The following is a 21,044-nucleotide window of genomic DNA, read 5'->3' as shown; positions in this document are numbered from 1 at the left end:
TCTGTCCAAGGCTCCATGTTAACACTTGACATGCCAGTTTCCCAACATGCTCCTCCTTGTGGTTTCGGCTTCACAATACCCCTAATGTTTTCTTCTCCTCCAAGCCATGCCCTTCACCATAATCAGATTGTTTCTTGTTCCCTCTTATGGAGCTCTGCCCAAGCTAACCTCACTTGTAATTCCTTCATGAGACCTGGCTTGGGGAAGTAAGAGCTGTTGCTGCCTTGCTATGAGCCTTTGGACAATTCCCAGCCCCTCTCTGGGACCAAGTGCCTCACTCCATCAGTCCAGGGGTCATTGAGCTTGATGATCTCTCCTCATCACCCTGAAAATAATGTTCCCAAGTTCAAGTTGTACTATGATCTTGGGAGTGGAGTTGGCGTTTTTCTGACCCAAGCTCTCCCTTCTGGGGCTAGAGTCTTGCCCCTGAAGGTGCCTCACAAAAAAAAGACTTAAGCATCATGAGTCTGGCATAAATGCGAGCTCTCCCAGTGGTCCATGTTGAAGGGGACAGCGGAAGCTCTCTTGCAAGAAAGCACAGGCAAGTTGAGCCTCAGTTTCATGATCTGGAGAATGAGTTTAAAGAGTGAGTACCTATGACCTCCTTGTTGGGGTTAAATGAGATAGTGTGTAGAGAGTGCCTGAGACATCCACGGCAGCTTATATGAAAAGGTGGTCATTATTACGCTGATAACTACATCAAGAATCGCCTTCTGGGTGCTCCTCTAAGGAGCCAAATAGGGAAACCCGTTGCCTCATTTCTTTGAAGCCCACCATCTAGTTTTTCTTCAGTTGAGTTTTGGTAGAAATCAGCCAGGCTGTCTCCTCTGTTGTCTGTGAATTAGAGGGCTGTTGCCTCTGCCCTGTGGAGCTCAGACTAGCCTGGGCTGCTGCCAACAGCAGGGCGTGGTTGGGGTGGGAGCTGGCAGGGTGCCTGGGTTCATAGTATAAGGGAACTTGAGGGCATCAGGAGGCAGGTGGGAACCTGGGTGGCTGCGACTCAAGCCATGGTGCCTGTTTTGCTCTCCCCGAGCCTCTCCCAGCTGAGCCTGTGGGCTTTTGGACTGATCTTGGTCTTAGGCTTCCTCGAGCTCATTCGTCTGCTGCTGGGGAGGGAGATGCTGGCCAGGGCTATGGACAGATTCCCAGGACCCCCCACCCACTGGCTCTTCGGGCATGCCCTCGACGTAAGTGACCAGGAGGAGGATGGTGGAAGAAAACGGCCTCCTTACCTTCAGAGAATCTGGCCTAAACCCCTAGGGGCCATGGAGGGAGGCCCTATGCTTGGGCAGAAGAATGGGGTCCTTGGAGCCGTGGTTCCCATTCATCTTTCCCACTGGGTCTCCCCCTCACTCTTGTATTCCAAGCTGGCATCAGGTGGGGGTGGGTGATGGGGGCACTTAAAAGCTGGGACCCAAGCGGGCCATCATTCTGTCCCATCATTCTGAGGCCCAAGGTTCAGACAGAGCTCTGCTAAGGACTCGGGGATAACATGGGAAAAATACCCCTGGATAGTCTGATACAGCTAGGCAATCTTGTTTAGAGCTTAACCAGTGTTCTCTTTGTTCTGTGCAGTATAAAGATTCCTTTTTTTAGGGCAGAAAATGGCAGTGAAGGCAGGGACGCGTGGTCTCACCGGAGAGACCTCCGGACCGTTTAAACAGTCGGTGACCCCAGAGGTGGGGTCCTCCCTGCCACGCCTATGGACTGGGTCGGGAGCCAGACATCTTCCTGGGATCAGATTCTGACTCATCCTTCCCACTTATCTCAGGGCAGCGGGGACCACTTTAGCACACATTGTCAGCAACAGCTCTTAAGTTTCCTGCCTTCATGGGGATGTAGACCAGAGCTTTCTGAACACAGGGCAAGGGACAGCTGCATTGGAATCAACTGTGAGAAGCAGATTCCTTGGCCCCCAAGCTCTGAAGACCCTAATTAACATATTGGAAGTAGGAGTCTGAATTAAAAAACACCCTCGAGTGTTTTGATCGGTAGCCAGCGTTGGGAACTCAGGTGTAGCTGCCAGAGATTAAGGCTCAGAGAGAGGAATAATGACTTCTACTAGCTCCTGAGTACACTTTTCCCACAAGCAGTCTAGAGAGTTTTGCCTTTCCTCCATGATTGACACTAGTGGTGAGCTTAACCGCTGGGTGAGGACTGCCCAGGCTTATTCTTGCCCGTACAAATAACTACCTTCTCAGGATGGCCTGGTAATCGACCTGCATCCTGGAGCCACCCAGAAAAGGACAGGATGGGTCTGGGAGATGAATCAGACCCAGGCTCTGCTCTCAAGGAGCTTACTGTCTAGGGGGGAAAACAGACACCAGAGCCTTCCTTGCCCACAGGCTGCTGGGGTGCCTCACCAGCATTTTGCATCAGCCCCAGGCTTGGTATCTCAGCACTTGTCCCACAGGGTTGTCATCTTCTGTTTACTTGTTCATCTTCCCCACTTGACCATGACCCCTGGAGGATGGAGATCCAGTCTGATTCTTCCCTGTCTCCTCAGGGTCCAGCACAGAGCCTGCCCAGAGTAGGCATCACTGAATGAACAGACAGTGAACGTTAGAGAGTAGGGTGGGGTACCGATAGAGGAGACAGTGATGGAGAAGACAAGTGGAGGGGCCAGGAGGTGTTTGGGGGGACTGTGCTAAGTACAGAGAAGTTCCCTTCCTGGGAAGGTTGAGGTCTGACCCTAATGTGGGTATGAGAGACATTTAGGAGAACTTCAATCCCTTTCCTCTCATGTCCCCTCCACTTCTCCTTGCCTCCATCAAAGTGGGATTTGCCATCAGCCTGTGGGCTTCCCTGGGGCAGAGACCTTGCTCCCCCACCCTCATATCAGAGCCAGCTGCCCTCTTCCCCCCGATGCTCCTGTCCCCACCCTGAGAGCGCGTGGAGGACCTGGAACCCAGCTTAGTTCTGGCTTCTTGGCTCTGACACAAGTTAGAGGGCCTTGGCACCAGGAAGGGTGGGCAAGTCCTGAGGGGGTGGTTTCTCTCAGACACTACAAAGGTCTCCTGGGGAACCATGGCGGGCCCAACACCCCTGCGTTCCTCCGGGGATTGTACCTCTGTTCTCAGCTGTATGGACTTGTGCCATTTCATTCAGGATGTGATCAGTCCGTACAGCGTAACTGCAAGTTTGATTCTCAGACCTAGTGGTGATGGAAATAGGAAAGGAAGGGCCCCAGGGGCCAGGAAGAACTGTCTGTCAGGATTAACTTCTCCCTACTTGGCCTCCAGTTACAGTCTGTCTTCTACCTGTCAGTCTCCTCAATTCTTAGAATGTGTGACCTTGAGGCAGGGTCATGTCCTAGTCTTCCAGGGCCCGCATCATTCCACTCTGGGGCTCAGGGAGGACTTTGCACATAGTAGGGGCTTAGCCATACTATTGGCCAGAAGATGGGGCCCCTGGGAGGAGCCCGTGACTCTGGCCTGTGTGGGGAAGGGGTAAGGGAGAATGCCAACTTCAAGCCCAGGAAAGGTGATCCCCTGAGACTGTAAAGCCCTCTTCCCTGGCCTTGCTCATTGCTGGGACAGTTCCCTTGACCTTGTGCTAGGTAGTGAAGGGCACTGGTCTGGGGGTGTGGCTTATTTTCACTCAGCAGACATTGATCATGGGCCTTCACTGTGCTTCCTCTCTGTGTTTCCCTTTCTTTGTCAATAGTGTGGAGAAAAGCATTTTTACCTTGCTGGGTTAGAAAAGGATCAAAAGAGATAAAGTACACGTACCGCCTTCCCGCAGGACCGTGTTGCTCGCAGCCCGGAAAGACCTGGCTGTGTTGCTGGCAGCGGTGATCTGAGGAAGATGACCTACCTGACCATGTGCCTCAAGGAGAGCTTCCACCTCTACCCCCGTGTGCCCCAGGTGTACCGCCAGCTCAGCAAGCCCGTCGCTTTGTGGATGGTCGCTCTCTACCTGCAGGTGGGATGGGGTGGATTCTGGGTGGAACCGGAGTCCTTGCGGGTGCTCTCTGTACCCTCGCACCAGTGGGGAAGAGCCCAGGCTTTGTGCTTGGCCTGCGTCCAAGTCCTAGCTCCATAAGGTAGGGGTAAATCCCTCTACCTCTAAGCCTCTGCTCTCTTCTGTAACTGGGGATGAGAAGGGTCCCTGCCTTACTGGGTTGTTCTCAGGAGGAAAGAGACAATATTCGTCAGGGCTGTCATGTACCACCATGCAGGTTGGGCCCTGAACAACTTCAGGAGGCATCATTCACTTCGGGTACGATGCTGTGCAATGTACAACCCCTATAACCGTGTGTGGTGGAGTGTGTAAGGAGTGTTTAATGCTGGGTCTGACACCTAGTAAGCACCAATGACTGGTAGCTGTTACTGCTGATAGCATAATACCGTGAACAAGTACTTCCCTTGAGAGTCAGTTAATGGAAAGCAGGAAGTGTGATAGTCCTTGCGTGTCCTACCGCGTGGTGGGCTGCATCAGTCCTTTTCTCCTTTTCCTTTCTACAGATGTCTGTGGCCGGTGTTGTGCTCAGTGAGGGGCTGCAGGAAATACGTGTGATGATGATCAGAGGCACTTTGATGCGTTGAGGGGGGTCATGGACTCTCTGTCACTGGCAGTGCTCAGGGAGGGGCTGGTACCCTGTTAGGGGGACGCTAGGGGATTCTGGCCCTGTGAGGAGGTGGGCCTGGCTGCCTCATGACCACCTGGTCACCAGGCCTCTGCTCTGCCCACAGGTAGCCTGATTTCTCTGCACATCTATGCCCACCGTAGGAATAGTGCAGTGTGGCTCGACCCCGAGGTATGCCATCCCAGGGCCCAGAGGTCAGATGGGTGGGTGGCTATGGGGTCAGCCTGCCCTAGGACCTGGCAGGTATTTAAGCAAGGCCTGTCCCCTCAGGTCTTCGACCCCCTGCCCTTTTCCCCAGAGAATGTGGTTGGATTTTTGCCTTCATTCTGTTCTCTGCTGGGCCCAGGTAAGGAGAGCCTAACATCCCTGGTCCTCTGGACCAGGGAGGTGAGGATGGAGGATGTCGTTGGGGAGGCATCCTTTGGGGGGACTCTGGGATGAGGGGGACCATGCTGGGTGTGCGGTGACCCTGATGCAGGGGAAGTTCCAGGGACCTTCCTCCTACCATTAGCATAGTCTTGTCCTTGGCAGGTGGGTGGGTGAGTCGTTCCAAGAGAGACCCCCTAAGCCACAGCCCACAGTGTGACCCTACCTGGTCTGGAACCCTCACCATACTCCCAGGATCTGTTTCTTAAGCCCAGGTCAATCAATCAATCAGACAATTATTCATCCAAAAAGAGCTACTGATTTCTGTTGGTCACTTAGAGTACTGGTTTTCATCACTCTGGACACCCTGTAGCCTGATGTCATTTTGTGCTGCTCATCGCAGGAACTGCCTTGCACAGCAGTTTGCCATGAACAAGATGAATGTGGTCACAGCCCTCTGCTTGCTCTGTTTTGAGTTTTCCCTGGACCCCTCAAGGCCACCCATCCAGATACCCTGCTCTCCAAGAATGGCATCCACCTCCACCTGAAGCCGCTGGGGCCCGGCTCTGGGAAGAATAGGGCCCCAGCCAGCCCAGGTTGTGGCCTCTCCCTGGGTGCTGCCATCTCCAAGCTGGGTTGTAGAGTAGCTGTGTTCCCTTGTCTTCCGCAGGCTTGTGGATTAGAGGGGAATAGGCACCTGCGTGGACTGTCACCTCGAGGGCAGCGCCATGTAAACATGTGTGTCTATAAATGCTTACTATTCGTGTGTTCCAGAGCTCACTCATTCATTCAACAAACATATGGTGAACACCTACTTGCTTTTAGACTCTCCATTCATCTCCCGTAATTGTCCATCTTTCTAAAATTTACTCAGCGTTTGCTGCAGAAGCTGTGCCTTGGGACTGGCGGTTATGGGCAGGCACTCACTCACTTCACGTGATAGATGGATGGCTTTTGGGCCTGCCCCTTCACTGAGATCTGTTTCTTTTTTAACTTTGTGTGTATTTTTTTGGAATATAACAGACATAAGGAAAAATTGCTTAAAGCAGAAATACACAAGACAATGAATTTTTTTTAAAAATTATTTATTTATTTATTTTTGGCTGTGTTGGGTCTGTTGCTGCGCACGGGCTTTCTCTTGTTGTGGGAGCTACTCTTCATCACTGTGCGTGGGCTTCTCATTGCAGTGGCTTTTCTTGTTGCAGAGCATGGGCTCTAGACACTCGGGCTTCAGTAGTTGTGGCACGCAGGCTCAGTAGCTGTGGCTCGTGGGCTGTAGAGCACAGTCTCAGTAGTTGTGGTGCATGGGCTTAGTTGCACAAGTGAAGAAATGGTTTCAACAGGTATCATCAGGGAGCAGAGCCCAGTGTCCCAACCATGTCTGGCCCACGGGTGGCTCTCGAGTCTAAGATGTGTCTCCTTCCCTGATCTCTGGGTCCTCAGGAGGCCAGTGAGGCAGGACCGAGGAGGCTGTTATCCCACTTAAATACTAAAGGAAGGAACCTGCCAAGATGCTCATCAGGGAGGAGCTTGAGCGGAGGCCTTCTGACTCTGGCCTCTTTTGACTAAGACTCCATGGGTAGAATTGCCTTTCTCTCTGAGGACACGTGTCTGTGGGAGCTCTGGAGCCAGAGGGAAGGAGGAGGCTCCATGTGAGAGGGGAGCTGGGAGCATGGGGCACCAAAGATGAATCCCACGTAATCCTACCCGCTCGCAAAACAAACCCTGCTGCCTCCTGGGATCCAGAGACTGTGTGCATGTGTGTGAGCCGAGCGTGGAGTGTACGAGGGGCACATACAGGTGAGGCTGCACAGGGGTGACTGTCTATGTACGTGTCCTGGGGGGTGTGCATAGGAGTGTGGACACAGCTGGGGTTTTCCCACTGTGTGGAGCGAGCAGGGTCTCTTCTTAGTCACTCTCTTTAGCTCCTGTAAAATCCTGGGATTAGAGCTCACGTCCATGGCTGGCACCCAGAAGACGAAGTTCCCATCGTCCCATGCGCTGAGAGTGACCAGCCGGAGCCCTTCTGCACCACCTAACGCCGGGGGACCTGCCAAGCTTCCTGTCCAGGACGTTCCCGGCTAACTCTCCTGCCCCACCCCCGGTCAGGCACAGAGAGTCCTCCTGGCCCCATGTTGGAGCAGAGTGAACTAGCCCTGTGACCTAGGAACGGGGAGGGGACTGGGCCGAAGGCTCCAGCTGCAGGCAGCGGCTGGGGGGAGACGTCCCCTTCAGGAGGCACATGGCGGCATCACAGCAGAGCACAGGGCTGCAGGGGGGTCTCCTCTGGCATCCGGGGCCCTGGGTTAGGAAGGGCAGGGGTGGGACGGGAGGAGGACCTGTGTGCAACGGGAGGAGGACCTGTGTGCAGAAGCAGCAAGAGAGCAGGGCTGGTGCAGAGAGGCTGGTGGAGGAGTGCGAGGGGCCTGGCGCTGGTCAGGTTCAGGAGGACCAGTCCCCCCGAGGTCTCCAGGAAAGCCAGGGTTGAAGAAGCCCGTCCTTGCTCATGCCAGGGACTGCAAGGGGCTGTCCTGTGGGGGAGGTGCACCGGCTGGTCCTCTGCGTCGGGTCTGACATCCTCTCCCAGCAGCCAAGCCTCGTGCCCAGCCGCTCCTCCCAGAGCATCCTGTACAGACGCCCGCTTGGGCCTCTGAGGAGCCTGCTGGCCCTGCGTGTGATGAAGGGCTGCCGGGGGCTGGTGACATGGCCAGCGCTTCTCAAATATGGGCTGGGCTCTTCTCAAAACTCATTTGGGGTGAAGGATTGGTTCCTGAGGCCCTCGCGCTGAGCCAAGTCTGTAAGGCTTCTTTGCTCAGGGCAGGATGGGCTCTGGCTGGGCCCCTCTAAGGATGTAGCGAGGAAGCTACCACACAATAGCTGGGAGGCTCCTTCCCCGACGGGTGCCCGGAGTGAGCTTCTTCTCTCTGAGCCTTTGGAGACAAGCCCTTTCTCCTGACTCAGCTGCCCTGGGAGCCTCAGGTGACAGGCAGGTTGTGGGGCGTGAGGGACCCCAGAGTGTGAGGCTGCAGGGGCGCTGGGACATGCTTGTTCTGCTGGGGTTCTGGGCCCACAGACCGGGGGTCATGTCCCCTCCTCGTCTCCTCTGCCTTCCCTCCCCTTCTCTCTCTCTTCCATTCCATCCAGCTTCTTGCAAGGGAAGACACACACGCTCCATATGACATTGTGAATTTATCCAGGGAGTGGGAAAGAGGGGAAGCCAGGTGAGTGACAAATGAGCAGACCCATAACACACGGGAGTGATCGGGGGCCCAAGGCGATGGTAGTCACGCAGGACTTAGCAGCTACAGTAACGGCTGCCCAAGGTGTCCGTGTCCTAATCCCCGGAACTCAGAGCAAGCCTGTTTTATCTGAGTGGGCCTGTGTAATCACAGAGGGCCTTAAGAAAGAGAAGGCGATGTGAAGACTGAAGCAGGGGGACATTTGAAGAAGCTGATGGATTTGAATATGGAGGAGGGCCCAGGAGCCAAGGAACGCAAGGATTGCAGCTCTAGATGTGGGAAAAGGCAAAGGGAGGGATCCTCTCCTACATCCCTGCACCGGGGGCCCTGCCAACACCTTGGCTGTGTCCAGGGAAACCCACTTCCAGCTTCTGACTCCAGAGCTGTCAGAGAATAACTCTGTGTTGTTCGAAGTCCCTAAGGCTGTGGTCAATTGTTTTAGCAGCAAAAGGAAGTGAATTCAGGGACAGACAGGCAGGCAGAAGGGGAGAAAGACAAGGAGAGAGTAGACAGACTGGAGGAGGGCAGGCGATCAGGGTTTAGGTGGACAGTCAGAGGCACAGGTGGGTCAGAGACAGTTGGAGAGATAAGCAGATAGGGAGCCTGGAGAAAGGTGAGAGGAGGAGGGCAGAACGTCTGATGGGCAGGAGGCAGGAGATGAGGTAGGCCGGCAGGTGGGCAGATAGAAGCAGGAAGTGGGCACAGAGGCAAGGACGGGAGAGAGTGACAGCGAGACAGGATGGCAGGCAGGGGCCCTCAGAACTCGTCCTTGTCTCCAACAAGCATTACAGGAGCTTCCTGAGCTGCAAGTGGATCCCATTCTGGGGCTTCAGCACAACTCTTGGAATGGGAACAGGGACCCTGGAGGGATCCGGTGCCAGCTCAAAGCGAAGTAAGGTCAGGGCCACGGCTACCTTCATCTCATTCATGGCAAACTGCTTCCCGATGCAGTTCCTGGGTCAGGGAGGGAAAAGGAAGTGAGCAGAGGCTTCTAACCCCTGTCGGGCACAGGGCATTCAGGGCTCTCCTCCACGTGGCCCAGCCCCGATCCCTTCCTTTCGGGTCACACTGAACGTGCCGCCCAAGCCTCGGTCCACCCTCTCGCCCTGACCTTCACAAAGGCCACCTCTCTCCAGGACTAGCTCCTAACTCCTACTTCTGCTCTCAGCAGTAGCAAGTCCTGCTGGGGAGCGTCGGCGCTCTAAGCCACAGGGTCAGGTCACGTGAATCAGTAAACGTGAATTAGTACTTTGTTCACTCGTCCACAGGCAGCTTCTGGTTTCAGGCCAGGCCAGGGCACTGTAGGGGGGTGTGGGCAACTCTCGGGCCCTCACCACCCATGGAAGATAAGCAGGGGCCCCAGTCCCCAGACAGGACAGGACAGAGTTGTGTCAGGAAGTCAGGATGGCAACCGGGAGGCTTCTTGGAGGGGCCACGGGTTAGCGCCCCTCGACCCGCTGGACCACTTGCCTCCCAGTTAATGCTCCGGCCTCCTGTCTCCCCGCAGCCCCTCAGTCAACCCGTCCCTGGAGCCTTCCCATTCTAGTCCAGCAAGGCCCCTCCTCCCATCCCGTGGGCTCCTCACTGGCCTTTCCAGCCTCCTTGCCTCCCCTCCCTCTACTGCAGCCACGGCGGCTCGGGGCCTGCTGCGCCCTCCATCACAGGGAGGACACGTCGCGGGGCCTCAGCTGGAGTCACAGCGCTCTCTGGGCTGCTCCTCACTCACCTCGCACCTGTCCGGACCCTCTTCCTCGCTCCGCTGCTGTTGAGGCCCCCTCCCCCCGCCTCTGCTGGCCACACGCTCAAGACTCAGTCTAGTGACCGCCTGGCCTCCCGCCTCTGCCGCCTGCGCCTCTTTCTCCCACATCCCCAAGCAGCTTTAGTGTTCACTCAAGGACACATCACCGTCCCGTGACCAGGACAGTGCCAGAAACATGGAACAGTCCACAATCTGCTCAGTGAATGAATGAACGAGTGAAAGAGTGGACGAGTGCATGATGTCTGTCTTGTAAGGCAAACGTACTGACCGCTACACTATGGAAACGTCGCATGTCTGTCTTGAATAGCGGCAGTGGTTTCTTGACTGTGAACTGTTGGAGCAAGGAAAGTTCCTTTCATCTCTGTGTTCCCATCTTGTAATATATGGTTTGGCACACAGAGGCAGGCTTAATAAATAGCTTTCTATTTGAACAAAGTTAATTGAATTGATAAAAAAAAGGAATGGAGTAAAATTAAACATTAATTCTGACCTCGGAATTGAGTTGCCAGGTACCCCCTGTCCTCTGGTGGCAGCCGCATGACCTGCAGCCAATGTCTACAAGGAAGAACAGGACCCTGGCACAGACCAAATACTAGAGCAAATTCCAGGAACGTGTTGCGTCAAGACTGTTCTGTGAAGGTTGATTCACCAACTGAAAATTTCACAGAATTATAGGCTCAGAAAAAACTTGGATTACTAAGTAGTTCCAAAGTTATGGAAGTTACTATTTCGGGGGGGGATCTGTAGCCGTTGAAGATTTTCACAGGAGTCATTGTGGAGGGTATCATCCAGCTTAACAGCTATTTCATGTGTGCTTTATATTTTACACGGCAGGAACTTCTCAAATGCACATGTCCAAGACAAAATAGTGAGTTTTCTCTCAAAAGCACTTGATTGCCTTCAATTTCATCCTTTTTTGCCAAAATTAGACTCTGTAGATTCTGGGACTATGGTATATAATCCCCACTACATATATAGAATTTTGGCAACCAGAAATGGTGTCATGTTTATATGAATATGCAGGCACAACTGTTAGGTTTGACTATAGAAATAGAAAAGACACATGTGGCTATGTAACTTTCTTCAACCTGCAACTGTAAGTGATCACATACATGGTTTGAAGCCTCAGGACAAGAAAGGCAGCTGGAAATCCAAACCCATGCAAACACAACTGATGATACAGTCAGAGGTGGATTGTTGAATTAAGTAGAAAAGGCAGTGGGCTGGACAAGGAATGTGTAAAGAAAGAAAACCATCTTTAAAGATGACTGATAATTGTGGAAAGCAAACATCTGAAGTTTACCTTTCATGAAAAATTCTAAAGCTGAAAAGTCATACTCCTAAAGTGAGGAAAACCCTGGAATACTTTGGAGCGGCCACGGCCATGGCAATGTGGCTGATCGTTGCGGAAGTCAGGAGGTCAAGGACTCCGTGGTGTGCCCTGAAGGCCTTCTTGTACATGGGGACACACGCCTCCTTCTCAACACGCCAACATACAGGGACATAACTGCACACACCACATATGAATGTAGACAGTCACACACATCAGGTAGCACCAGTGACACCCAGCTGCCCCAGGTACAGAAGGCCTCACCTGGATCCTCCTGAGAAGGGCAGGAAAGCATGGCTGTGTTGAGAAGAACCCGGTGCAAACCGGGATGGGTCAAACACCTGCAGAGAGAGCACCGGGGCCAGGGCAGGCGGGGTCAAACTCCTTGCACCAATCCACCAGGAGACAAGAATCCCTGAGGTGGAGCAGGGGAGGTGCTGGTCTGGAGAGAGCATTCCATCCCCTCCTCCATCATACCTCTGGGTTCGGCCACACCTTCGGGTTGTGGTGAAGCCCATAAAAGAAGAGGGAGAGCGGGACTCCTGTGGGGCAGGGAGGAGAGAGAGAAGATTGATGGTACCCATGGTAACAGGGGCAATGTGCACAAAAGGCCCAGGAGCCACCATGAGAGCTACCCTCCATCACTCTGAATGAAGTGGTGCTCTTGCAAGACAGGTGGGCTGGAGGTGTCAAAGCACATGAGCACAGGTTAGGAGCAGGTCACCATGGGCAGGACTGAGAAGGAAAAGAACTGGAGGCTTAGTATGAGGATCGCCTCCCATGAAAGCTCACAGTTATCAGGTGCCATCGTGAGCCCTCGGGGCTGTGCATTAACTCATCTAATCCTCCCAGCAGCCCTCAGGGAAGGCACTCCTATCCCCACGTGCAGATGAGGCACCTGGGCCTCCAAGAGGTTGAGGGATGTGTCTGTGATCCCACAGAGAGGAGGTGGCAGGGCTGGGATTCAGACCCACTGGGAGGTGAGCCAATGGGTGGCCTCCAACCACAGCAGGGCTGTCAGACCTGGTCATCAGCGGCTCTCGGCCATCCACCTGAGGGCTCCCCAGAGATTGGACCATCTGACCCATGACAGTGCACTCCCTGAGCTCCCTCATTTACTTAGACCCCATATGGAAAGAACCACATCTCCACCTGCTTCTCTCTTAAGCCTTGATGTCTCAAGGAATTAGAATTTTCAGGCTCTATTACAAGGCCACCTTCAGGGTCTAGCATTTGTTTACTGAGCTTTTGCTGTGTTCAACTTCTATGTCAAGCATTTTACAAAACTTGTCCAAACTACAGAGTAAACATTAATTATCTTAAGGTGGAAACGAGTCAGAGCATCTCAGAACTGGGAAAGCACATGTGTATTTCTGATCTCCCACGTGGTCTTGCAGAGTGCTTAGTTTAGTGGGTGTGGGTGAAGCTCATACCTGCAGGTAAGGAGCGTCCATCAGGGAAGGTGATGGGCTTGCTCAGATCTCTGAAAATAAACGGCACTGGTGGATAGAGTCGCAGTGCCTCCTTGATGCACATGGTGATGTAGGGCATCTGTTCCAGGTGGTCCCTGAAAGGAAGCCCATTTGAGAGCGGCAGAGCCAGACAACCAGGAGTTCTCCACTTGCTGAGGGGCAAGGTTCTCCCACCTGTTGGGCACTCACCAGGTGATGGAGGCGCCATCCCCCAGGAGGCTCTGGATCTCTTCCCGGCACCTCTGCTGATGCTCAGGGTGGGAGGCCAGAGCGTAGAGGGTCCAGGAGATGCCACTGGCTGTGGTGTCGTGACCCTCGAACATGAACGTATCCACTTCGGCACGGAGCTCCCTGTCAGACAAGCTGCTCCCGTTCTCCATCTGTGGAGGCAGGGAGAGTGCAGGGTCTGCCCTTCCTCTGTGCTTCTGGGCAAAGCCTCAGGCCTCTCCTGCCCACACTCACTCTGGCGAAGAGGAGGATGTCCAGGAAATCCAGGTGCCTCTTGCTCCTCACCTTCTCCAGCTCTCCCTCCTTCTGCAGGTGAGCCTTCCTCATCTTGATCACTCCATCTGTCCCAGAACAGTGGTTCCCAGGCAGAGCTGAGGGCTCTGGGGAACCACATGCAGCACCCACCGTAGCCCTATCTGCCCCTCAGGCCCAATCTGGGTACCAGGTGGATGAGGACGAGGGTGGGAATGGGCGCACATGTCAGGGCAGAGAGCTCCAGCATCGTCTGATCCAGGTCGGGAATCCCCTCAATAGCACAGCCCATGGAGGCTCTGCCTGAATGATGCTGGGAGGGGGTCTCATTCCACCGTCAGCAACGTGGTGACACATGTATCTCCTTGCACCTCACCTGACACCCTGACGTCTCGGTTCCCAACCCCTGCACCAGGGAAGTACCCAGTGTGGGTGTGTGCCAGCCCCTGAAGAGGAAGCAGGAGTCTGGGCCCTGCCTGCGGGGTCAAGGTCAGGGGAGGAGCCGCCCAGAAGGAGGAGCAGAACCTGTGTGTTGATGGGTGAGCTGGCAGGCGCGGTGGCTCCAGCGGCCTTCAGGAGTCAGCCTGTAGATGATGTCGTTCTGGTGGAAAGCATTTCTTAATCGGGAAAAAGTCAGATTGCCAAGGTCCCTGATGGCCTGGATGTAGGACTGGATGTTCCTGAAGGGAAGGATGCAGAGGAGACTGGAGTGCAGGGAGCCTCTGACCTGGAGACGGAGTGGGGCTCCGGGTGGGGATTCCTCAGTCAGCGGGGACAGGCAGCTCTGAGGCTTTGTCATTTCTGCCTCACAGCCCTGGAGACCCTCAGTCCTTTACAAGTGGCCTGAGCAGCCAGGCTTCTCCCTGTGCAGGAATCAGGGACCTGTGACTGAGTCAAGGTTGGTCTGGGTGGAATTTGACTGTGGTCCATGGCTCTGTGCAGAATGTTGCTTTCTGTGCTGATAAGCGTCCACACTGCCCTAACTGCCTCTCAGGTAAGTCCTCCCCAGCTGGTGAGAACAAGGACCCTGCCCTGCCGTTGAAGGGTTGTCACTGACCTGTCTGTCTGGATGCTGCCCTGGTGGCTGAAGGCGCACTTCATGATGGTGTCCAGGGTCATCAAGGAGATGTGTCCAAGGACCTCCAGATGTGAGTCCAGGCTGACGAGCTCCTCCCACTTGTCCTGTGGTGGGAGGGGGACATTGACCCTGCTCTGCTCTCCCAGAAGGCCTGCGCTGACAAGGCCAGGCTCTCTCTCCGTCTCTCTAAATCTTTGGATGAGTTTTCCTCACTTTGTAAGCAGATGTGTTTTAGCAATTTAAGGCTGTATCACACATGTGTAATGTGACGTCTATTTTCTCAGAATCTTTTATTATATAATTAATCATGGTCTCTCATAATATTCTGTATTAGTTCCAAAGTTTAGGAACAAGTGTTGATCATAACCACCTTGTGGGAGGCCAGAAAGCATAATTTCTCAGGGAACAAATGTGGAGTCTTCTGTGTCCTGAGATTGGAACTGGACAGGTGATGCCCAACACTGGTATGCAAATATTTCAAGGCAAGGAAGCTTATGGGGCTCTACTGGGCTCCTAGGAAGGGACATGAGGTACTTCAATTCCTTTTATTCATTTAATGTTAGCTGAGACCAGGTGGTGCCCAGTCTGGATGAGAGGTGATGCTTATGAAGACCCAGCTCTCTGAGTGTAAACCTGGCCTCATTTCCTCCCATGAGTGGCTCAATTCCATGCAGAGGCCCTGGACTCCATGCCAGAGTCTATCTGAGTGACATCCTGGGATGCCCACTCTACCACTGAAGCTGCCATTGTCCAGGGCAGCCAGGGGCAGTTTGCACTGCTGTCCAGGGGAATGACCCTTACTCTTTCCTTTGTGTTGAAGATGTGGAGGTGAGAGGAGAGTGGACTCTCAATACACCATGGCCCTGCCTTCCCTTTCCTTGGATCCAATCTGGTGCTGGGATACCCCTCTGTCCCATCCAGTTTTGGTGAGCACGGTCTCAGAGTACATTCTGAATGCATAATTCTGGGGGCTGTGTCTGACGGATGCCTGAGGGACACAACGGTTTGAGAGTGGACTTTTTTTTTTTTTTTTTTTTTTTGCGGTACGTGGGCCTCTCACTGTTGTGGCCTCTTCCATTGCGGAGCACAGGCTCCGGACGCGCAGGCTCAGCGGCCATGGCTCACTGGCCCAGCCGCTCCGCGGCATGTGGGATCCTCCGGACTGGAGCACGAACCCATATCCCCTGCATCGGCAGGAGGACTCTCAACCACTGCGCCACCAGGGAAGCCCTTGAGAGTGGACTTTGTCAGCTGTGCTGGATATGAGTGTGTCCAGGTGACGAGGGATAGACTCACCAGCATCACTCGGACAGAGTCGGCCATGAGACCCACGTAGGGCTTCAGGATGTCATAGTGGAAGGCTGGGGTCAGCATCCGCCGGTGCTGGAACCACGTCTGCCCCTCCAACACGAGCAAACCATTCCCTGGGCCACAGATGGGTGTGTGTGTGGGTCGGGGAGACTGGATCAGAGGGACGACTGGGCACAACTTGGGAGGAACCAAGGGTGTCAGGAAAAGACACACCATGGGCAAAGGTAGGAAAGGCCAGTACAGTTCAGGAATGTGAATTTCCAAAATGGCTGGTCCATAGGATGTGATTATGACAGCTGTGAGACAGAGGTTGAAGAAGAGTAGGGGGGCAGGTGATAGAAGGAATTAGTTAATAGTCAGGCTGAGAATATCGCAGAGGACTGAGAAGTGATGAAGAAGAGGCTGAGCTTCAGGAGGGCTCTCAGCATCATTACAAAGGGTGAGAGTTTTACTGGAAGGAGAGAAATGAGGCTTGACTGAGAGATGAGGTGGTGACAGGATGCCTGGTACCCGTTGTTCTCCATTAACCAAAGAGGTAGCTCTTGGTAAAGCTAACTGGTGGGTGGACTGCAGTTGTATTTAAATGTACTTACCAATCCAGGGGATCAGCATTCTGTAGGAATCGTGAGACTTTGGGTCTGAAAGGGAAGGAAGGGAAGTGGAGGGCACCGAACAAGGCAGGCAGCCCCCAGAGCAGCTGTGGCACCTTCCATTCCTGCTGCTGGTCAGCCGGCAGTCTGTCTCAAGCCACCTCCCTCTTGCCTCCCATCCCTGACTCTCTGTGTCCTGATGGTCACTGTGGGCCCAGGAAGGCAGACTCAGTGTCCCAGCAGCAGAACACCCACAGGGCTAAGACGGTGAATCAGCAAGAAAGATAGGCTCTGCTCAGCGCCACAGAGTAAGAAAGGAGCCTGTGGTTTTCCTACAGCTTGTGGTGGTTTGGCCATTTCATGACCCAGGACAGGCAACAGTGAGAGGTGCCAAACCTACATCATCAGTGTGGACAGGGAATTGTCTTCCAGACCTGGGATCATCTCAGTTGGGTTAAAACAAGAAAGAAAGTAAGACAGAAAAGAGAAGCCAGCCCCACCCAGGTGTTTAAGCATTCACTGTAAGTGAGTAATGTTGGCCTTAGTCTGGCTTGTGGGCTGCAAGGATGGCTGGTAGGGAGCCAGGTATTGATGGCTGAAGTGCCAATTTCTTCTGGAATTTCACAGATCCAGGGCCATGTACCCAAGAGGGAAGATTTTCTCCTGCTGGGATGTGGGTTTCCCTCTCACCTGATCTCCCCAGGACCACCTTTATGTAGTCAGGGTCATAGATCAACACCAGGGCTTTCGTCCCCCACAGCCAGCGAGCACAGGCACTTGGGTATTTCTCTACCCACTTCAGTAGGGGTTGCAGCTCAGTCTCCTCTTGGAACTGTCCCCAAGGGAAAGATAAATCAATAAAACCCTTCTCTGAGTTCCAGTGCTGGAGTGGGGGTGAAGGGCAGGATGGGTACAGGGAGATCGTTCTTGATCAATCAGCAGAATTAGGAGTTTGGAACTATTTCTTCTGACCTGGGCTCTGCCCCAGACCTGCTGGCTGTCCACCTTTGTCCTAAGACCACATTCTGTCCCCTTGTCGGGTAGATTTATGGGCCACCACTACAAACTGCCTACAGAAACTTACACCAGAGATTCACTCCCAGGCGTAGAAAACTTTGGGAAGTGATTCGTACATTTGCATGAGCAATTTATGATAATTCGTGTCACTTGGTAAGTAGTTTTGTCATATAATTTTGTTTATTTAGAGAATAAAATATATTATAAAAATTAAATTTATCTTTTAATTTCATTTTGCTATACTGGTTGTTATATATTTTCAGTAGTACCCCAGCATACATATAAATGTTTGTTAATTTGAAAGAGTGTCGGATATATATGGATAAGTGAGAAAAATTATATACTAAATTGTGTTTGTATCATATTATTTTACATACTGAGTGTGTACACAGATTCTGGATGTATATATGGAAATGGTATTGAACTAAGGTTTTGATATGTGGATTATTTTATCTAATTTTTACTTACCAGTGTCCAGAAACTTTTATGCACTTCCCACCGCCTAGAGGAGTCTCTTGAAACTCCTCAGTGTGGACCACAAAGGCCCTTGCTTTCTGGCTTTACCCTCTCTATTCTTGCCTCCTGCCGGGATGGTGAGTCCACAGGACGCATTGCTCTGCCCGCAAAGATGCTGCTGCCTGTGCGCCTTGCACTGGCCCCACCTGCTCACACTTCTAAGCCTCTGCCCAGGTTCTTTCCTCTACCTGGTGTGCCCCTCCTCTTTGCCACAGAGCAACTGCCTCTCCTTAACCTTGCAGATTCAGCTTCGTTTTATCAGCTCTGGATTTCTCGTCAACATTTGGTCCTAGGCATGTTCCATGCAGTCACCTCGTCTTTAATTCAATGGCTTCTGTGTAACTCAAAGCAACCATCTGCCACTTTGGTATCTAATCTCTGCCTGCATCCTTCTACCATCAGGACTCACCAGCTCTGAGGCAACTTGCCTACTGTGGGATGGGTTCCTTCACTGAGCACGTATTTACTGAGCATCTACTATGTGCCAGGCACTGGTTTAAGGCACTGAATTAGGATGCGGCTGTAGATGTTTGCCTGTTTGGAGCCTCCAGGAGGAGACAGCGAGATTGAGGACATGACAGCCCTAGGGGCTCATGAATGTGTGATGGAGGGAAGACCAAGCCTCTGGGGAAGCTTTGGGGAAGGGGCCCTAACTCAGATCTGGACATTAGAAAGCTCTTTGTCATGCATGTACTCATTCGTTGAGTCATCATTTACCAAGATGCTCTCAGGTTACAAAGATGAACCACAGGCAGGCTCTCCCAGAAGGAGCTCACAACTATGACACTGCAGACAAAACTAGCTGAATCCGGTTAGCACTGCCTTATGAGAAGGACAGGCAAGGGAAAAAGGGTTGTCCCCTCCGCTCCTGGGAGACCCAGAAAGACATCTTGGAGGAGGTGGCTTGGGGTTGGGCCTTTGTAGACAGACATATGAGGGACAAGATCATTCCAGGTAGAGGGCACATGGGAGCAGAATCCCAGAGGCCAAAATGCCCAGGCAGGTGGGGAGGATGGTGAGTAACCTGGGGTGCAGGAGATTAGGAAGGAGAGGGGAGAGAGGTACTGGGCCAGCCCACGTGGGGCTCGGGCTGTTTCCGGTTCCCGTCTTTAGCCCCACTCTACTCTAATCACGCTGCAGAGAAAGGGAGGCCTCAGCTCTCTGCAACCCCTGATTTTCTCCCAGCATTTGTTCAGTCCACAAACCCTTGATGAGCCCCTCTCCACATGGCCCCTGACTTTGCTCTGAGCCCCCCGCCAACCAGGCTAGTGCTGCCAGTGCTGGGTGGGTAGGCGCTGCCCCTCCCCAGCCTGCAAGCCGCTCCTTCCCTCCTTCCTGTCCCTCCACACATTGGACTGGCAGCCCTCTGCGCAGGCTCTGTGCAGGGTGCTGGGGGTGAGGGGGATTTCACGCTCGGTTCCTAGAGCACATAGTCCACTGAGGGAGGACACCAGGCGGGTGACCTCACCCTGCGGATGGTGCAACTCAAATGTCAGTTCTCCTTACCTGGCACCATCCTGGGAACCTCGCTCATGTGTGCCAGCAACTTGTCAGGATTTAAGCACTGAAATCAGGAGACTGGAAAATTCCTCAGTCTTAAACTGAGCCAGTTTGTCCCTACAGCTGATGTAACCCCCCACCCAGCAGGTGGGTCTCTTTTCCTGTGACCTGACATCTTCCTAGATTCCTGTCTGTCATCTCCATGGACAGTGAGCCCACAGGGCAGCATCCATCAGACTGATGTCTGTGCTCCCAGGCAAGCTCAGGGCCAGGCAGAGAGGATGCAATTGAGGGATGGGGCAGGGAAGCATCTAGAAGCCTGTTCTATGAGAACAGCTGAAGCTGCTCAGCCTGTAGACGGGGGAGACTCAGGAAGGAAGAGCCACTGTCCTCAAAGTGCAGGGCTGCTAGGACAGCCTGCAGATCTCCCTAAGGAAGGAGTGTCTTACAGACCCGAGGACACCAGCACGGGGTCCTGGGAGGGGGGGAGCTCCCCGGACTGGGATGAAGAGCCAAGACCTGAGAGGTAAGCTGGGTCCTTTTGTGAGGCCACGTGCTCGTACCACAACAAGGCTTCGTCCCATGGGCTTGCTCACCAGGACCATGGTCTGAGAGCCCCAGCCCTCCCTGCCCTCCCACTTCCCTGTCCCACTCCATCCTACCTCCTGCATGTGCCCATAGAGCCAGTGGGAAGGAGGAGACGGGAACTGCTGGAGGGCTTTGAGCAGCCACTGTCTGCGCAGGTAGAGCTGTGCTGCCTTGAGCAGAAGCAGAACCAGGCCGAGCAGGGAGGCCACCTGCAGGAGCCCCGAGACACCGCCCAGGGTTCTGGTGGTGCTCAGCACAGAGACACTCATGGTGCAGTGGCTTCTGGATTGCTGACTGTCCCTGAAAGTGGCTGACCTCCCCTGAGCACCCAGCCTGGTCAGGGAGGCTTGCCCCGCCCACCTGGGGGAGGGTGAAGGTGAGGACAGAGCTCAGACCTGGGCCTCCCGAGTTGTCTTTTTTTTTTTTTTTTTTTAATTTAAACCAACATCTGTTACAAAATGTAAGTAATATAAAGAGACGATAATATTTATAAATAGAAATGGGAGTTTGGGTTGTAGCAGGATCCTGCAAACTATCACGTGCTTACTTTTTTAAAAACTTATACAAATGGAAATAAAACAGAAAAATGAATGTTTTTTTAAAACTTCTTTGAATAACATATCACTGTGATATCTTGTTTAACACTGTAATATTGTACAGAACCAGAGTTTAAGTCTGTAGTATCATCTAGCTGTGGACTACCCTGCATGACCACATGAATCATCTTCATTCATCTCATGCAACTGAAAATTCCATCTCCCCCACTTTTTTTTTTAACTGACCAGTAAGTTAATGAACACTGAGGGTATGGATGCTTAATATTTTCTTAAGTTTGCAGTGATATGTCTGTGTCAATACCCGTGCCTTCCTTCCTAAGAAATGAGAGAATACAAATTTGAAATGTAGTAAAAGATGGCTACTACTGAAATATGATAGTCTTAGTTTTAAAAAAGGTTTAGGATTATGTAGTTAATATTTAAATAAATTTAATTCAGATCTCCTGCTTTAGTCACCTTTTGAGGCTTAAAGATTCTTAAAGCAAGATTCCTTTCAGAGTCATTGTTTTCACCTTCCTATTTATTAATTATTGACTTAATCTGTGTTTTTCTGCATCTCCCATTCTTTCTCTCTGTACGATCATGCCTTCATCTCTCAGCAATGTTTCTGGAGGCTCTACCTCATACCAGACACTTTACTAGAAGCTGGAGAT

The 21,044-nt window shown here is 52.8% G+C and overlaps 2 protein-coding genes across 4 annotated transcripts; one reads left to right on the top strand and one right to left on the bottom strand.

Annotated features, from left to right (window-relative positions):
* The first annotated feature begins 1,007 nt into the window (after positions 1-1,007).
* On the top strand, positions 1,008-7,039 carry LOC114897985 (cytochrome P450 4B1-like). Its single transcript, XM_029227011.1, is given in 9 exon segments — positions 1,008-1,187; positions 3,745-3,892; positions 3,895-3,924; positions 4,695-4,759; positions 4,859-4,898; positions 4,901-4,934; positions 5,358-5,467; positions 5,470-5,550; positions 6,903-7,039. Coding segments are annotated over 9 exon segments (825 nt in total).
* A 774-nt stretch (positions 7,040-7,813) lies between these two features.
* Positions 7,814-20,123, bottom strand: LOC114898385 (cytochrome P450 4A11-like). Of its 3 annotated transcripts, XM_029227792.1 has the most exons (12): positions 19,909-20,123; positions 16,904-17,045; positions 16,217-16,261; positions 15,609-15,736; positions 14,292-14,416; positions 13,760-13,914; positions 13,217-13,323; positions 12,944-13,134; positions 12,716-12,849; positions 11,760-11,824; positions 11,547-11,623; positions 7,814-9,147 (listed from the first exon to the last, which is right to left on the bottom strand). In XM_029227792.1, the coding sequence occupies exons 1-12, from the start codon at positions 20,101-20,103 to the stop codon at positions 8,979-8,981; spliced, it is 1,533 nt and encodes a 510-aa protein (XP_029083625.1). In that variant the 5' UTR covers positions 20,104-20,123; the 3' UTR covers positions 7,814-8,978. The 3 variants fall into 3 exon arrangements, with proteins under 3 accessions (XP_029083625.1, XP_029083626.1, XP_029083627.1); XM_029227793.1 differs by lacking the exon at positions 16,904-17,045 and having other exon boundaries at positions 7,817-9,147; positions 19,909-20,109; XM_029227794.1 differs by lacking the exon at positions 19,909-20,123 and having other exon boundaries at positions 7,817-9,147; positions 16,217-16,236.
* Positions 20,124-21,044: the final 921 nt, after the last annotated feature.

The sequence above is a fragment of the Monodon monoceros genome, unplaced genomic scaffold (genome assembly GCF_005190385.1).
Source record: "Monodon monoceros isolate NGI ecotype Baffin Bay Population unplaced genomic scaffold, NGI_Narwhal_1 Super_Scaffold_18, whole genome shotgun sequence".
Classification (NCBI taxonomy): domain Eukaryota; kingdom Metazoa; phylum Chordata; class Mammalia; order Artiodactyla; family Monodontidae; genus Monodon; species Monodon monoceros.
Note: the sequence above shows the minus strand (reverse complement) of the source record. Positions and strands in the feature narration are given on the sequence as shown.